This window comes from Euprymna scolopes, chromosome 31, assembly GCF_053919585.1.
Source record: "Euprymna scolopes isolate OS-2025 chromosome 31, ASM5391958v1, whole genome shotgun sequence".
Classification (NCBI taxonomy): domain Eukaryota; kingdom Metazoa; phylum Mollusca; class Cephalopoda; order Sepiida; family Sepiolidae; genus Euprymna; species Euprymna scolopes.
In genome coordinates, this window is record NC_136512.1 from 55,192,604 (window position 1) to 55,212,364 (window position 19,761).

Here is a 19,761-nt window from a genome sequence, read left to right on the forward strand (position 1 = left end):
AGTTTACACGAAAGTGGGATTTTATTTTTCTATTAGATCACTACATCAAGTTTCGGGGAGGGAGGAGCACGCATGGATAAACAATAAAGAGATTGTCGGTTGGATGATGAACAACATCATGAGATAGTTGCAAACGATAGGTGAAATAGGCAGAATTTGATTATTGGAAAAGACGACTCAACAAGTATTCGTTAACATTAGACTTGAAGAAGACCATGTTGTAGTCAGTTGGAAAGCAATTCTGTATTTTTTTCTGCATCTAAGATATTCTAGGAAATACATTTTATTTCAAGCGGTTCCGTTTTGTTTTAGGCACACAGAGAGATAAAAGTTTTATCGTGGTTGCAACTAGATAAATCTTTGCTGTGATTGTTTTGATGAGAGAAACTAGGGATTGGAGTTCGGTCGAGCATCTGCCATAAACATAACGATAGCGTAGACAAAAACAAGCAGCTTCTCTTTTATGAGAAAGGGCCGTCAGAAATTAGAAGATTGTTATGGCATCTTGGGAATATATAACCGTTTTTTTCTGCGACGATTTCATTTGCTTTCAACATGCTTACAAATGCTTCACCACGACAATATACCTGCTCACAACGACGTGAGCATTCACCATTTCTGAGTCAAGAACATCACTATTTTGGACCAACATTCTTATCTGCCTATTTTTTCTCTGCTTGACTGTTTTCTTTTACGTAAGCTCTAGAGAACCACCAATGAGGTCCCTTGTAAGGATCGCAGTAATAGAACCGTGAAGCATCAACAGTGCATATCTAACATGATATCCTGGCTTTCTTTAACCATTCCAACTTTTACTTTCCCATATTTCCCATGACAGTGCACCTGCGTATACTATGGGCATTCGACAGTTCCTTGTCGAGAAGAACATCGATCTACTGGAACAATCTTCCTATTTATCTTATTTTGTTCCGTACACCTACGTAAGCTCAAAGCATCAGTAAGGAAACCTGTTTTAAAGCCGTGGAAGTCATTAAAATGACTGTAGCAGCGTATATGCGATGAATTCCAGACAAGCTCTATCAATTATTAAATCATTTCTCTCTGATAGGTTCATAAGAGTAGTGGTAGATGAGCAAAAATCAGAAGCTCATAGTATTAATACTAGAGTCCCTCAGATAGATATCTATCTGCTGGTGCAATTCTCTACCTATATAAGAGCCAGGTACGTCTAAGGATGGAGTATTATTGCCACATCTGGGCAGGAGCTGCGAAAAAGTCTTATCTTGCTTTGACAGAGTTCAAAATAGATTTCGTAGCCTAGCAGGAGTGCCCTTTTCTCTTCCCTGCAATCTCTTTCTCACAGAAGAGACGTTGCGAGCCTGCCTCTGCTTTATCGGCATTTTCATGGCAAGTGTTCGTTTGAGCTCCAATCCAATGGCCACTCTTGCCGAGCATTTACGAGAAATACTCGTCTAGCTGTAAACACTATCAATAATTTCCCGAACTCTTTATCTGTGCCTAGACCTAAACGTAGATTCCATGAACAAAGCTTCTTTCTTAAAAGTGCGCACCTGTGAAACTGTCTTCCGTTTTCCTGCTTTCCAGCTGACTACAATAAGTCTTCAAGTCCAACGTAAACAAGTTCTTGATGAGCCGTTCCTCTTAAGTAATTCAGTTTACCAAATTTACACTTCTAACGATTACTATGATATTATCCCTTTGACTACTGTACACTCTTTAACCCTTATCCTCGAGTGGCCTCTGGGCCTTGATAAGTGGTCATTCCTTTTTAAGAATAAACTATGGATTCCAAGCAAAACGTTGAGCCCTCAAAAAGAATTGTCCCAGCAGGGAACAAAACGTGGTACAAAGCAAATAGTAGGGGAGAGTGATTACATTAGATTGGAAACCATCTAATTTGGTGTTTGATATTTAAATAAATTGCTCGTGACATTAGTCCCGGTACTTTTCAGACATATATATTTCTCTTCGCATCAGTATCCGGCCATGTTGGATTTATATTTGCAGGAAGTTCTTTGGGTTTTATATTAGTCATATTTTCCCATAAACATCCTGGAGAATGTTATTTAGGTTTTTTAACATTACGTTGGTGTATTTGTTTTTAATAACAGAAATGATGACACCATCTCAAATTTAAAATAAGTCAAGTGACCATTGAAGCAATTAAACTTATCGTACAATAATGGCCATAAATGTACATGAAGAAGAGGAGGAGGAGGGGATGGGGATAAGGGGAAAAACACTAAAATGTTTGCAAAGTATTAGAAAATAAATGACTAATATTGTTGACAAAATGATTTTCGAATGACATAAATCATAAAAGTCTTCTTTTTTTTTACTAATAGATCACAACTTATCAAGGCCCAAGAGACACTCGAGGATAACAGTTAAGGAATTGGTGGTTGAACTTGGTCGCCGCCACGAGAAAATCAGAAACAGTGGGTGGAATAGCCAGAGAGTTACTTAAGAGGACTTAATTTTTCAGGAGGATTGCTTTACAAGTATTTATTTACATTAAACTTGAAGGCAACCATGCTGTGGTCTGCTAGGGATTATACTCGTGGTATTTTGTTTCATAGATGAGATGTTATATGAAAGAAACTTTATTTGTGGAAGTTCCGTTTGTCGACAGAGAGAAATTGCTGTAGGATATTGCTGTGGTTATAGCCAGATGAATTTTTTATGTGAATGTTTTACAGAGGGCAACCAAGATTGGAGCACAGTCGAGAACTTATCATAATCATAAGGATACAGTAGTTACAGTAAAAGTATGCCAGCACAATCTCTTCTGTGAGAAAGTACCTGCAAGGATAAGAAGAGGCCATCCCTCATTTCTCCAATGATCTTCGTAGATAAATGTTATTGATGTATGGACCTTGATTAAGAAGAGTTATGAAGTCGAGATAAGTGACATACAATTGTAAGAAGAGTGCTTACATAACAAGGGGAGATAATTATGCAGTACTTTGTTGATTATGTAACACCTTTATTCCGTTGGATTAGATGTGCTTATTAGAATTATTTACTCATAAATTCTCACGTGAGTGTTACTGGCAAGAACAAATGCCAAGTTCTCGGGATTTTGCTTATTTTTTAAAATTATTACTGAATAAATCAAATGCGTTAATTTTCTTTTAAAACGACTTCATGTTATTTCAAAGTTTAATGCATATTTGGAAAATTAAAAGTATAAATAATAGAATTTGGAAAAAAAATTACGGGATTTATAGGAATAAATGCACCGTAAGTTTGAATTTTGAAAAGAAAAGCCTTTTTCGTCGAAAACTTATATTTTTAATTCATTTTGTTTTTAAATATTTTAAAACATTTTATTTGGCATCATGTCGGTACTTATATTCCGAGTTGTGATCCTATAATATGAGAGAATCTTCAGAATCTAAGTATCCGGTAAAAGGGAACAGTCTACGTAATGACGGCTTCCGGTTTTGAAACAAAAAATGGACAACCAGTGTTTATTCAAAACTGTTAACTATTGTATTTTTGATCAGATGTGTTTTTGTTTGTTTTTTTCTTTTTTAGGAGCAGAAGGAGTTATTTTGTATTTACAATTGTTGCCGTTAGAAAATCAAACAATAGGACATTGTTATTCATTTTTGTTACAAATAATCATATAAAACATTTTTATATGATTGAAATGTTTTTATGACAAAACCATTTTTTGCTCTGCCGGTTGAAAAAAAATGGGTTATTGCGGATAATTTCAAGCTTCTGAATTCCAATATAAAGCCAGATTTGTCTAATCATGACAAGACTCCTTGCTTTTAAAATTGGTATTTTTTCATATATTCGCTTATTGTACAATACTCGATTCGTTTAAGAGGATTAAATAAGCAATTTTCACTGTTTCTAATAAAATTAATAATGTTTATATAAATCATATTAAGTTAAATTGTATAGTTTGCATCGGAACCAGAAGCAAATTTGATTACCATTTTTTACTACAAAAGATAACTTAGTTTGCTGTAATGATATTGAGGATTTCATTATATAGATAAGCGTTGCTGACTACAAGCATGTAGAATGGCGGCTTTTTCGAAACAGCTTTAAAATGATATTAAAATGTGTACTTTTACATAATAGTAATAAATATATGCATGTATTCATATTGGGCATTCTACGAAAATGAAGGGGGGGATATTGGGAAAACACTCGGATTATACAGCAGGAGTAAATCGCAACATTGAATGAGAAACCCTTCCGGGCTTCAGCAGTGAAAAAGTAAAGCGGGGATATTTGATGGAAGTTGATCAAAGATCCAACATTCGTGAATTAAATGACTCATATCGAAATCATTTGTTTGGAAATCATTTGTGAATGCTTCTTAAATTATTCTTGGATAACATAAATCTGATAACTATCAGGAACTAGTGGGTACAAGTGTTAATGAGTTGTAAAAGATTGGAGCTCATACGGACATAAACAGGCATTATCTTCATAGCTATCTTGACCGTTTCCCAGAAAACCTTTATGGTTTAAGTAATGAGCAAATAGAACGATTTCACCAGGAGAGTTACGTAGGAGTACCTGGTGGGAAAACCATATGATGGCTGATTTTTGCTGGAGTATCTAAGCTGTTTGCGGAAGTAGCCATTTATGAAAATCCAGGAAACGAATCTTTAAACCAAATGAATAAATAATGCCTATAACTTTTCTTATGTAATTATTTTCGCTATTATCTTTTTTACTACAAGTTTGATTTTTTTTTTATGAAAATATTTTGTCATTTTTCTGGATTTGACATTCACGTCTGGCCACAGTTGTTTCCCAGAATATGATCTTGGTGTATAATCTATGAGATATTATGTTAGATGGAGGATACGAGCTTATATTATTTGATGAAAGGAAATGGTCAGATTTTATTACTTTAATTTGATGGAAAATGAAATTTAAAACAATAAATACTTACATTTCCAATCTGAGCTGATGAAAAAATGGATTAAGCGCATTCAGATGATCTAAAATTACCTATTAGCTTTCTAACAGAAAAATAAAAATTGACCATTACAATCAAATCAAACTGTTTTTTATATATAATAAGAATGTTTTTATTTAAATAAATTTTTTAAATGATTTATTTGGAAAATATTGAAAGTAATTTATTTACTAATTTTATCACTGGATGTTTGAAAATTCCACCCAAACGTAAATCAAAAATGACGAGAGCCTTTTTTTTTACAAATACCGTTTGTAAATTTCCGATTTCATAAAGGAGAAGCCGTCAAGTATGCTGTTTCTCGTTTACCAACTATTTTACTTGATTTTTGTTTCTGAAAGAAAAAAAGAAATTATAAACACCGAATACCACATCAGTCTTTTTTTTTCAATTAATTTCGTATTTCTTTTTTGTAAACTAATCTTTGTTTTCAGGAAAAAAAGGATATAGAAAAAATCATGGTTAATTATCGATAAACACGTAATTCAACTTGTTTTGTAAATTGTACATTCGATGTCGTATGACTGAAAATTGTTAATTAAACAAAAATAAAGAAATAACATTCACCAATTGATCGAATATTTAATTTTCAATCTATCTGTTTGTTTGAATACTGGAATTGTTCTTAAGTTCTTTTTTTAAATACACGGCGGCCCAAAATTAACTATCTATTTTGAAATATGAATTAGCAGCGAAGTAGATGGCTAATCACGTGGTCGACATGTTATTTTAAGGCCTTCTAAGATGAGATACAAAATATAAAATGAAAACAAACACTTAAAAGTTGCTTGTTTTAAATTTGTTTTGTTCACTCTTTTTTCTTGTTAACTATACTGCACAAATACCCAACACACTTTTAACTAATTGTACTGTAAATCTTATTACATCAGAAAAAAAAACGATTTTTTTTTTTTTTGTAAAAATATCAACTCTTAATCGATAAGTTGTTGTTTTTTTAATTCGCACCTTTAACATACAGATGTTTAAATATTGCCGCCGTGCGCAAGGAGCCACCTAAATTTATATTTTTCTAAGCCTGAAAAATATTCCCTATAGTCTGTCCGGGAGATTTCACTGCGCGATTCCATCCTCTTCACTACTGACATTCAAATTCAGGCTATCTGTTCGCTTGTCTCCTGTCTAACCAGCCGCTCCTCATACTAAATTCTTATTTCTTCTCTGGTTTAGCCACAACCTTCGTTAGGCGGGACTCTTCGATGGAAATACACTTTGGTACAGTCGAGATCAAAAATAAAGATGTTGATAGTGAATAATAGCTTTTGTAAAAGTTTTCTAAAACTTAAAAAATGGTACTTAAAAAGGCAAGAAAGTAACACGATTAGATTTATACTGAAACTGAACTTTATTTAATATTAATTTTAAAAAAATGAATTAATTGAAAATGAATATTTAAGTTGAGTGTTCTTACTACTTAAAGAAAATATCATTTTTCGTGAATTTTAAAGAATAAAATTTATGTTTTAATTGTGAATAATTTAAAAAGAATTTCTTTATAGAAGTAACATAAATACATGCAAGGTTAAAAAATGAAGTTTTAAAATTACCATATCAACTTATTTGTTATTGGAAAATATTGTTTGTTACAATGTGTTTTAACATTTTAAGCAGAATACAATCAAATACTTTAATTATGAATTTAGAGAACAAACAAACAAACAAACAAAGATTAAGTAAAAGTTCAAAACAAACAATATATAATTACATAAAAGTGAAATAAACGATAAGTTAGTGAAAAAGTTTATATTAAAGGGGTTAACACCCAAAATGGCTGCCAAATTTAAGGTTACAAACGTCCTAAGTGAAAGATGTGCTATAGAAAAGATTGGATTTGAACTTTGTCCGATTATGGCGTTATCAATTTACCTACCGGTATTTATGTTTTGCATTAATGATTTATATCTTTTTTCTAAGTGTTGTACTCTGTGTATATTTTCGTGTAGTTTTGTTGGGTTTCAATCTTGTGGCATACATGGAAGTTCACGATTTACCTTGAACTGTTTGATCCTATACGTGCCTTGCCAGACGGATCAAACGTCGCCTGCAATTGATTTCTTTTTAAACATCGAGAAAATAAAAGGTAAGTTAAAACAAAACTGTTAGCTCATTCGTCTGATTCTGGTTTCAAATCATTGACCACTGCGGCGTGGGGAGGGCAGAGAGGTCAAGAATTAGTCTTTAATCATATCGTGTTAAGACATTATAAAATAAAACGCTCGCACTTCTCGATTTCCAATCAAACCAACTTCTCTCTCACTCTTTCTTGAGCTTATGACATCACGTACGTTTCTATCAATTCCTCCAAGCGAGTAAAACTAGCCCCGAGTTCACTGCTATTTTCAACTAACTAAATCATATAATAGTGGATCTTCTCGTTCAAAATTTAAGACCTTTTTATGTCGATTCTTTAATATGACTGTTATGGCTCGTGAGTAGCCACAAAGAAGAACAAAAACAACGGAGAACAGTTTAAACAATTATTACATGGAAAACGGAAATGTTACAAAGGAAAGGTTACAAACGAACAGTGCAGGTAATTCACTGAGCATGCGAGAGTCGCTCTGGAATTAGATCCCCGTCTGGGACCGTCATGCGTAAAGTTTATATGGACGATGGATTAGTCCATTTGGAGGATGGTTCCCCACAACATACTCTCAGTTGATGTTACTAATATAACGCTGGAAACTGTAAATAAACGTTAGATGTACTTGCTAATCAACTGTTCCCTGTTATCTTTCTTTTATGACACGAATGTAATTGCCACGTATAAAGAGAATAAGATATATTCCAAAAGTGTGTGTGTAACTGAATATATATATATATATATATATATATATATATATATATATATATATATATATATATATATAATCATAAATTTACGTTTCAGACAAAACAATATTTTCCATTAAGCAAATTATTAAACAAATAGTCAAATTAACAAATCACGAGACATGTTAATACACGAACATCCCCCTTTATATATAGTTGGTTATAGCGCTAGGGTGTGATACAGTCGCCTGGTTTAGTATTCTCATGTCCGCAACTTTGTTTTGTTGTTTTTATAGATAAGCTCCTGAAAATATAGTAGCAATTAATTGTACATCTCTTCTGAACGTAGTAAGGATTCGTCAAGAATTTGTCAAATAAATACAAAAAACTGTAAACTATTTTTGCTATCGAAAATTAATGGTTGCATAATTTAATAAATTTTACTTATAGAAAATCTACAAACTTTTTCGAAAAATTTACTCCAAATGTAATATTTAAAAAACAATCTACTCGTAAATTTTCAAGGGCTATTTCGAACAGAGCAAAATAAAATTCAAAACGTTTTTAAAGAGCAAAAACATAAAAACAAACTGGTGAATAAATATGGCACAAAATGTTTTCGGTAATTTTTTTTTTTTTTTTTTTTTTTGCATAATTATCAGAAAAAGTATATAAAAATTATCATAAATACGAACTAAAAACAATGGTATTCATAAACTATTGATATTAATGCGTTTTAAACATAGAGAGCAAAAAACTTGAGGATTCTAATGATACTGGTATTCCGTATTTAATTTTCATTTTAATTTTAAAAACAAATAAAGAGTAAAAGTTAAGTTAATCATTAATGTTGGTGAGGATACACTTCTTTTCTAATAGAATCTCCTATAACATTGATTGATTCGACCTCGTCGTCTAAAATATAAAAGGTCTGATTTTCACGTTCTTTTCCCCCTTTTCGCTCTGAGTGCTGATGTGAAAACATTCCATAAAGAGTTGCTACGTCTATACCAGTTATATTTTAATTGAAATGTTTGCAACTTAGCTTCCTAACCCCTCTTCTCATGAGAAGAATTAGGCTTCGGAATACTTAGCAATAAAGAGCATATAAAACCTTCCCGATTATAGCTTTTCCTTATTACACTGACAAATAAATCTATGTATACTGATATATGGCTTTGTCTATAATGTTATATATACAGGGTGGAACGATAACATTGTCTTCTTAGAAAAGACATGATTCCATTTTCGTTTGATGAAAACTGATTTTCCTTTTTTGTTGTTGCAGACCATCTACTAGCAGTAGTGTACAAATCCCAGAGGCAATAGAGTCTTCTATCATGTTTGAAAGTGACACAATGTTCATAGACCGCAATCGGAGATGCGCCGCTGTACAACTCATACTCTCTACCGATCCAAGTTATGCCAACAGGACCATTTCCAGCACCCTCAAAATGCATCGCTGGATTACCACAAATAACAAGGACGTGCACAAGGGGGTGAAAACAAAGTTTCCGGCCATGATTATGGTCTTTGGTGTGGTTTCAAGTGAAGGCCAAATTATGCCACCTTACATCTTCCAAGTCGGCTTGAAAGTCAACACCAATGTATATCTGGATGTGCTGAAGAGTATGGTGATCCCCTGGTGCAATCAGGTGGCCGCTAGCAACTCCTCGGTGTGGCAGCAGGACTCGGCGCCGGCTCACAAGTCTAAAGAACCCCAGGGTTGGCTTCAGAAGGAGTGTTACTCTTCTCTCACTGGCCCACCCTCCTTCCCCGACCTGCACCTGCTGGACTACTTCGTTTTATCATATGTAGAGAACATCATCAACGTGACCAAAGCCAGCCTGATCGTCGCCATCCGCCGAGTATTCGCCGAGCTCCCGCCGGCGCTTGTGGAAAAGGCATGCTCTCAGTTCCGGATCCGTATCGAGGGGTTGATTGAGGCTGAAGGCGAATATATTGAATAGATGCAAGCTCTACTACATAATCAAGTTACCTGAAATAATTTTTCAATAAAAGTTTGTAAATAAAGCTGGAGTTTGTTTTCTTTAGGGCGACACTTTTATCATTCCACCTTTTCAAAACAATGCTTGTTATTTGGAGTGCACCAACAAACATGAATATCTATTCACATTTTTATTCGTACGTCGCCATTTTCTATTTTCGTATTTATTTACTTAAAATTAAGTAAAAGTTCTAAATACCAAAATAAAGTTATGCTATTACGATCTACCTAAAATTAAATCTTGAAAAATCTTGAATTTAATTTTTCTTTATGTTTTCAAATGTTCATCTCATTTTAATATATCGCCACTGGCAAATTAAAAAGAAAAGAATCACCGTAAAAGTAACTGTCATCAAAACGTCGATCTTTGTGTCGTGACCTTTAAAGAAAAACGAACCGTTTCTATTTGAAAACAATTTTTAATAGCAGGAAATTGTCCGATTTTTAAATATGTCATTATTTTTATTAATTTTTAATGCATGATGTAAATGTACAAAGTTATTTCATGACAGGTTTTTAGGTCACTTAATTTGATACAACATTTATGGGCGTCCTGCTCGCAAATGAATAGTGTGAATGGTATTATGTACTTTGAAGATATCTGGGAGTTAAAAGATAAAATTAGAAGCGCGGTGGCCTGAAGGTTCATCAAGTGTTGAAGAACATATATAAAAAGATGCTAAAATTTTAAAGAATTAAGAAATTTTACACAAACTATTGTAAACTCATTGCCTGAATGGTCGATTTGATATGGATCATGCGCACTATATTACGAGTCAAAGATTGACTTTAATGTGAACCAGTGGGAAAGTAGTTCAGCCTTATCCTTTGCCATGCAAGCGATATCATGTTAGTTGGATAGTACTGCTTGTCCATTGTTCACCATACGATTATAAATTTTCCATAAATCTCCAGTTCATTATTTCTGTGATTTAGATTTCTGGTCATCTCAGGATATCTGCTCTTATCTGCTGCTCTTACGGTGATTTCGTGATGCTATAAATTTTTAACTATTTGTATTTGATTTGGAACGGCGAAATACTTGCTGCCTATGCACAATAACACCTGCACAGGTCGAAGTGAACTATTAGTGGGGTGGAGTTTACTATGAAATTTTGAAACAAATGATTCTATGCCTGCTTTAAGCCACCAAGTTACCTCCTTTGCACACTGTTCAACAGAAACAGAAAAAAGTTTCATAAGGCACATCTCTGATGAGATATCTTAGAGATTTCCAGTCAGCACGTTGGTAGTATCTCGCTGTTTTGAGCAACTGTGCTTCCGTTGGAATGGTAGGCTTAACGTGACATCAACCATAACCACAAGATGATCAGCTATATATAACTATCACATGCGCCTCGTACAATGTTGTTAAGAATAGGTCGAGAAGTGAGACTTTCTGGTACTCGTGATCTGGGAGACAGGTCGCAGACGTACGAGGAAAATTGGAAGACAGGAAACTTCAAAAACCATGCTAGAAGCTCGTGGTATTAGTTAAAATAACTATTAATCTAATGAATAATCCTGTCAATAACAGCCAAAAATCGATTACCTATTGGTTTTATTAATTTATTTCAAGTTTCCATTTCCATCATGGTGTTTTACATTGCTCTCCAAATAGTCTAATTTATTGCCATATTTTTTTACACCATCTTAGAATTGACCATATATTCTCGATACGTGGGAAGCTTAAATTTTCTACTACATACAATCCTCGAGTGTATTCAGTCTCTCTGTTCAAGGGGTTGTAAGAGTAACCTAACATAAAGACGCTTCACCCTACAAGTAAACGTTGATTAAATATTTAAAATAACAAAGTATGCGAAACTCAAATAAGATCCACCGACACAGCTATACATTTACTCATACTAATAAATAGAAACAGCCATACACTAACTCATAAGTCTAAAAAACAATTTAACGTATCTGTTTAAAGAAATTAATATAACACAAAACATGCAAAAAGCATTCCAAAATTATTTTTTACACTAAGTGACCTTTTTTTATAATTTTCAAAAAAGAGACATAACCTCTATTTGCATTGGTTTAAAGCTAATTATTTTTTTGCTTTACAACATAATTTAAAAGTTTTATCTTTATTTTTTCGTCTTTATAAATCAATACGTAAATATAGGCGGCGTAGTTACGGACTCTCTCATGAAAACACTCAGTAGAATTATTTTTTCATTTAAATTTTTCAAATGTTATTCTTCATACCAGCTATAAAATTATAGAAGCTAGATGACATAAGCGGCTATTGTACGAACATCGCTCAAGCAACGAGTATAAACTAGTAGTAGAGAAAAATAAGAAAAGAAAGTACGTTGAGAGGTGATGCCATCCGATAATTAGTAGTAATGTGACCATTAAATGCGAAAATATGGCTGTAAATAATGTGACACATAAAATGCGAAAATATGGCTGCAAATAATAAGTCCATACACGGATTCATATTCACGTTATTTTCAAGTAATAAAGTTATTTTCAGTTGACGCTCTGAATGTGAGTTGTATTTTCCTTAATGGATTATAATAAGGGGTTAATCGATTTATTATAGAATCCAGAAGATGAGATATCTTATTTTTCCAAAAATGTGTAAATGCATATGTGAATCAGTTCTATTATATAAATATACTAGTAGAAAGGATCAGCGTTGCCTGGGATTGGATGAAGTAGTTATCTAAATGTTCATTTATCGTTCTTTTCTGTGCAATATAACAGATTGACAACAGAAGGATTCGGATTTATTGCGAACTAACAACAAACCTAAACCTTTGTTCAAGAATGAAAACCAGAAAAACTAATGGATTTTTTTAAAAATGTATGATTTAATTTCTAAAAAAAAAGATAAATTACGCCAGGACGAAGCGAAAAGGTTGGAGAAACAACATCTAGAAGATTTGAGAAGCCTTCAAGAAAATATAAAACAACAGCAAAAAAAATTTGAAGTAACGACAAGAAAAATAATGTGAGGAAAATATTGAACGACAGAAAAAAAGATTCAAGAAACTACTAGAAGAGTTTGGCAAAAAAAAGTAAATGAGTCAACAAATTTGAATACGTTCTTATAAGAGTCAATAATAAATTTTATAAGAGTCAATAATAAATCCAGTTTGAAATTTTATTTACACATTGGAAGAAAAAGTCATATTCGAAGCATACTTTCACAAGTACCAAGAAACTTTTGAAAAAGACTGTAAAAACTTGGCAGATGAGAAGAAAATAAGATTACTATTAAGAAAATTTGAGCCAGTAGAATATGAAAAATATGCAAAATTTATTTATTTTTTTTTTTTTTTTTTTACACAGTGATCACCACTTATCAAAGCCCGGAAGCCACTCAGGGTTATTGCAAGTACATTACGTTAGTGTGGAGATTTGATGAAGTGTTTAATTAAGGGGGCGGTTCATTAGGAATTTGTTAACATTGGACGAAGACATCCAAGTTGTAGTCAGGTGGGAAGCAGGCAGACGGAACAGAGTTCCACAGGCGTGCAGTTCTAAGAAAGAAGCTTTGTTCATGGAATCCGCGTTTTAATTTAGGCACAGATATAGAGTGGGGGAAATTTTTCACAGTAGATTCAGCTAGACGGGTGTTTTTCGTGAAAGATTGGCGAGGGGGGACCAGAGATTGGAGTTCAGACGAGCACCTGACATGGAAATAACGATAAAACAAGGATAGGCTCGCAACGTCTCTTCTGTGGGAGAGAGGTTGCAGGGTAGAGAAAAGGGCATCCCCCACTAAGCCACGAAGTCTATTTTGTACTCTGTCAAGGCAGGATAGGCTGTTTTTAGCAGCTCCTGCCCAGATATGGCAACAGTATTCCATCCTTGGACGTACTTGGCTTTTATATAGATAGAGAATTGCATCAGTAGTGAGATATCTTCTGGAGCGGTAGAAGTATCCCACTATCTTTCCAGCGACCTTGGCAACAGACTTGATGTACGTGTTCCATTTCAGATCAGGAGTAAAGGTCAAACCCAGAAGCTTGTCAAAACACGGGGCCTCACCCAGAAGAGAGACATCCATCACAATTGATGCCAGCTGGGGATCAGAGCGTTGATGACGTAAGGATAGGAGTTTGGTTTTAGATGCATTAAAGGTAACCAGCCACATCTTCCCCCACTGAACCACGCGCTCGAGATCAGAGGAGAGAGAATCAGAGAGAACTTTGTCATTTACAGCCTTTGGTGTGTTGCCGTAGATGGTCGTGTCATCAGCATAGATGTCAACGGATGATTTAAGTATGTGTTTAGGGAGGTCATTGATGTAGATCAGGAAGAGAGTTGGGCCCAGGATTGACCCCTGAGGGACTCCAGCATTTATATTGCAGGCCTCCGATTTTTGTCCATCTACCACTACTCTTATGAGCCTATCGGAGAGAAATGATTTAATGATTGAGAAAACATTTCCAGTTATACCGTAGCTGGAAATCTTGTGAAGTAGACCCTTATGCCATACCTTGTCGAAGGCCTTTTATATGTCAAGAGCAATTGCCCTAAAAAGGAAGCCTTTGTCAAGAGATTCACTAATCCTGTGTGATATAACCGTCAGCACATCTGCGGTCGATCTTGCAGAGCGGAAACCATATTGTGTGTCACTAAGAAGGTTATTCCTGCTGAGGTGGTTGACTATTTCTCTATTTAATATGGATTCCAGCAACTTACTCATAACACACAGGAGACTTATAGGTCTGTACTGAGAGGGAGATGACTTATCACCTGAATTCTTAAATACAGGGCAAACTGATGAGGTCTTCCAGGGAGTCGGAAAGCACTTCTCCTTAAGGCAGCGCTTAAATAGTTTCATAAGTATGGGAGCAAGTTCTGGTTGAAGCTTTTTTAACACTATAATTGAGATGCCATCAGGGCCAGTTGCTTTACTGGAATCTAGGTTCTTTATTAGCTTGGCGACCTCATGCACGGATATTTGTATGTTACCTAGCTTGCTCTGTGTTATAGGAGGAAATATGGGGAGTTGATGGCCTTCGTCGCATAGGGTAGAATTAGCTGCAAAGTTCTTTGCAAATAGTTTGGCCTTGCCTGACGCTGACGAGATGACCTCTGGTCCATTGATAATGGTTGGGATAGAACGCACACTTCTGTTCAGAATCCTATTTGTTATTTGCCAAAACTGGTGGGATCCAAGCCGTTGATCAGCTACCTTGGATTTAACAGACTGGGCATATAGCTCTCTTGCATTTTTTATTACTTTTTACAGTTGTTGCTGGCAGACCTGAAAGCAGCTTTAGTCTCAGTGCATCTATTACGTTGGTAGCTATGGAAAAAGTGATTTCTGTGCGCGATAGCAGCAGCACATTCTGGGGAGAACCATGGCTGGCTGTTAGGTTTTTGTTGGAATTTTTTAGATGGTATGAATTGGTCGATGCCTACAATTAACCATTCGGTCAGATCTGATACTATAGAGGACACTTCCTTTTTAAACATGGAGTGCAGAGGTAAATCAGATATGAATGTACGGAAGCTATCCCAGTGCCATAGAGTATCGGTATACAGTACGGTGGAGGGGTACGTCTGGGGGCTTCTTAAATTTCGTTTTTATTATAACTGATACGACGGAGTGGTCGGAGGATCCTAGAGGAGAATGAACGGAACATGAATATAGCTCAGGGGAAGTTGAGAGAAAAAGGTCTAAGAGGCTTGCATATTGATTGGGTGTATCGGGCACACGGGTGGGTTCGCGAACAATCTGAGTGAGGTCATAAGCAATGGCAAAATCATGACAAAACCTCCCCTCATCATCTGTCTTATTTGAATGGGTCAGCCATTCCACGTTATGGACGTTGAAGTCACCACAGATGTGGATGTTAGCCGAGGGATGTGAAGACAGTATGTGGTCTATTTTCTCAGATATGCTCTTAAAGATAATAACTCCGCTGTTGTGGGGCCTATATAGGGCAAATATAAATGCAGTGGTGTTAGCAAGTGCAACCCTGAAGCACATATAGGGTAAATTAGGATCTACTCTAGAGATATCCCTGCCGCACGGGAAGCCATCCTTTATGTAGGCACATATTCCATGCCCATGGCGATCTTGGGTGTCAGATTTAGCTGTTAAATTAGAGTATCCGTTAATTATGAACTCATCTAGGGAAGTGGTCGGCCCTATTCCAGTTTCACTTAGAAATAATATGTCTGGTTTCGTCTCCTGTAATTGGTTTTCAACCTCTAGAAGGTTGGAACGTAGACCCCTGATGTTGGAGAAGGAGACCTGGTAGTAGGGGTCTACGTTGGAAGATGGGTTTCTAGGTGTAATCGAGTTTTTATTCTGGAGATATTTCATGTTGAGGTTTTGGGATTTGTGGAATAGGTCGGCATACTTGGTTAGAGCAGTACAGAGAGGGAAAGTAAGAGAGAAAAAGACAGGAAATTTTTTTTTGTAGCACACGAAAAGGTAAAGCCGTAACAATTACCCACTAGTATGGCATCGAGAGGCCCCACCAGAGACTACTGCATGGTCCAGATCCACTCACTAAATGGCAATACAGCAGTCCCAGTACTTTGCGCCTGCTGATAGGACAACCTCCTTAGTGGTTAATCCAAGGTTTGGGTCCCTGACTATCGTGCGGATAACGTCAGCCCAGACAAAACGTTTACCTCCAGCACCCTTACTAGTGACATGGCCACAAGGACAGACAGAGACAGAAAAATTTCCGACATCTCAGACTACTGGTCACCAAGTACTACCGACCTGCCAAGATGAAAATGTGATTGTTTTTCTACAAAAAGTATAATATCTCCAACAATTAATTGATGAAAACGATAAAGACATTCGTTAAACTAAAAACTGTGTTTACGTTAAGCCTTGTTTTAGCGCATTACAACTACGTTATATTACGCATTAAGAAAACATATGTTCCACGTAATGCAAGTAATCTGTTATATGAAGACGACGGTAAGCTAAAACCGATTAAACATGTTTCCATAACACTACTTCCGGCGGATAACACTACTTCCGGCGGAAAAGAAATATTCGCAAATCAAGAAGAAAGAATAAGCCATGTTTGCGATAAAAAAATTTCATAAATATAAGTACGGTAGAGAAGTTATATTGTAAACTGGCCATCGACCAGTGTTAGCAATATGTGGTTTAAAAAATTAGTACCAACGCACATTACAAATCATTTACAGAGATGGGCCACGGTGTTGTTAAACTTTTCTTCCAAAATGGAATTTTCACCATCAAAACAGATCGCACATGCGAACGGTTTATCTAGATTAATACAAAAAATAGTGAACCACACCAGGGAATGGTCATTGCTTACATAAGATCCGAGATGGACGTAAAATACGTTCTATATAATACAGTAAAAAAAACTGTAAGTTACCCTTGAAGAAATAAAATTTAAAGCAAAATTTCATAACAAATTCGTAAATAAAACAAAAAAGGTAGAAAAATAAAGCGAACAGTATATTTTCATTATGTGATGGGATATTGATGTACGGAGACCGGATGGTCGTACCCGCAGTGCCAGCAAAGCAAATGTAAAGAGATGTTCACACTGGATATTCGGGAATTTATAGAATGAAGGCATATGCGGAGTTTTGTGTACTGGTAAGGGATTGATAAGAATATTGAAATTTTGGTGAAAACATACAAAAACTGTGCGTCTGTAACAAAAGCAGTACCAATAAAATTCAGCCCTTGGTCTAAGATAAGCAAACTGTGGTCTCGTCAACACATTAACTACGCTGAGTCGATAAAACGGACATATTTTTTCGTCTTATTAGACAGTTTTACTAAATGGACAAAAGTTGTCAAATGCAAAACGCCAACAAGTAAAAAAAGAAGCACACACGCACTAAATATCTTATATAAACTGTTTACAAGATTCGATGTACCGGAAATTATTGTATCTGAAAATGGCTCGCAATTTTGGTGAAAAGAATTCGAAGATGTTTGTAAAATACTCTCAATGAATCACCTTAAATTTTTACAAACGAATTGGTTGAAATATTTATCCATGTATTCAAAAGAGCCCTCGAAATTGTATCGAAACAGAAAATGAAGAATTGCAAAAAGTCTTATCTGTTTATCGAATAATATCAAGAATATGTCCGCTACAGATTTAATATTAACTAGTACGTTCAGTTTTTGGTCAATTGATCCCTTCGAATACGGAAACTAAGAAAATAAATAACACCTTAAATAAAACCGGCAAAAAAATATTTTCTTAAATTATTATTTAGGAAAATAACGTGGAGAGAGGACAAAAGTGGAAGAAGAAGAACGGATAATATGATGTACATTATAAAACATGTAAAATGGAAAGTTAAAAAAAAATTAACCAAATAAAAAGGCACAGATGAACAAAATATGTATGTTATTAATTATATGTTTAAGGTACCTATGCGTCACTAATACAAAAAAAACGCACGAGCAAAAGAAAATGTACCCTGACGGGAAATCTATAGAAATAGAAAATAGAAAGGAAATATATGATGCCCAACGCATTTACAAACATTGAAGGGGGGGGGGAATAAGGCTAAAAATATGTGGTTTGATTGCTTGTTTTTTTTTTCAAATTATAAGGAAATAGCTGTTTTCTTTAATATTTTTCGAAATAATCTCTTTTCTCAAAATAATAAAATATCTATTTTCTGTAATATTTTTTGTAAACAGTTGACTTTTACAAAGACTGAAAATATATGGTTTGATTTTTGTCAAAATATAATGAAATATCTATTTTCTATAATCTTTTTGTAAATAATTCTTTTTTCAAAAATAAGATTGAAAATATGTGATTTGATTTTTGTCAAAATATAATGAAACGTGTTTTCTATTGTATTCTTGTTCCTTTTTACGACAATAAGACTGAAAATATGTGAATTGATTGTTTTAGGAAAATATATGGTTTTTTGGGGTTTTTTTAGTTATTTTTCAGAACTAAGTAATTAAACATGTGGACAACATATTTGATTATTCTTTTCTTTTCTTTTTTGTTGTATTTTTATTTTAAATACTTGTTGAAGTAAGAAATGATTTTACGATAATAAAGTTATATCACGACGGAGGTTTAATAACGGGGACTACATCTATTCCAACACCGTTTGCTGCTGAATTACTTCTAAACTGGATCGCCTATTCTTCTAGATTGTCGCATTTGTCTTAAGGTATAGGTTTCCCGAAAAGAAAAATCAAATACCGAGATTCAGGACCAAAAAACGAGACTTCATGATATTCAGTATGATCCTTTAATATATGAAGAAGTCAGATATTCGATAAATGCTAAACTAAGCTAAATGGCTTCATTATCTGCCATACCGAAGTGTAGGGGAAGATGTCAATCCATTCTCATGATTGCACCAATTACCCTGGATCAACCTCCTTTATAATACTGGGTGTTTAACAAGGGGGCATCAAGTACAATTTTCAAGTCTTTGGTATGATTAGATCGAGAATTGAACCTCTGTTTCCGAATCCATTAGCGAACACTTTTACCATTTTGGTAAAAGGGTCTGTATTTGATAGAGCTAAACCTTAAGTATAATAATGGCTGTGATTTATGCTGCTGCTGCTTTTATTATTTTGTTAATTGCATTATTGAAAAATATCACCATTTTTAAATAATTTCGCGTGGGATAAAATTCCTTTTAAAAGGAATTGAATACAAATACAGATTTTGTTGTTGTTCGAGTTTCTACAAATAAAACTGGAGAATCTGAATAAAATATTAAGCTCATATCGATGACCGCACATGAGAATAAAACTGGTTCACCTTATTATAAAGAACAACAAAGATATTTTCTATATCTCCACTATTATATAAAAAGGAACTCTGCCTGTCTGTGTGTCTGTACGTGTTTGGGAGTTCGTGCCCTAAAGACTCCACAACGGCTGGGTCGATTTTTACGATATTTCGCACAAATGTACTTTATGTATCTAGCAATGTTCTTAGGTAGAGTTTGTATCAGAATATCTTCGATGAGTATCGATAATCGAAAAAGTCCGATGTAAGAAGGAAAAGCGATTTTGACTAAAATAACCACCTTATACAGCCTAACA

At 34.6% G+C, this 19,761-nt stretch overlaps 1 protein-coding gene across 2 annotated transcripts in view; it reads left to right on the plus strand.

The window, feature by feature from the left end:
- The window catches only part of LOC145255756 (uncharacterized), a 130,250-nt gene extending 120,508 nt beyond the window's left edge, over window positions 1–9,742 (plus strand). The window contains exons 2-3 of one of the 2 annotated variants that reach the window (XM_080114405.1): window positions 6,898–7,034; window positions 9,015–9,742. In XM_080114405.1, coding sequence (XP_079970531.1) covers window positions 9,067–9,696 — 630 coding nt within the window. In that variant the 5' untranslated portion in view covers window positions 6,898–7,034; window positions 9,015–9,066 and the 3' untranslated portion in view covers window positions 9,697–9,742. The remainder of the gene's footprint in view (window positions 1–6,897; window positions 7,035–9,014) is intronic. The other variant, XM_080114407.1, reaches the window with a different exon arrangement.
- The last annotated feature ends 10,019 nt before the right edge of the window (window positions 9,743–19,761 follow it).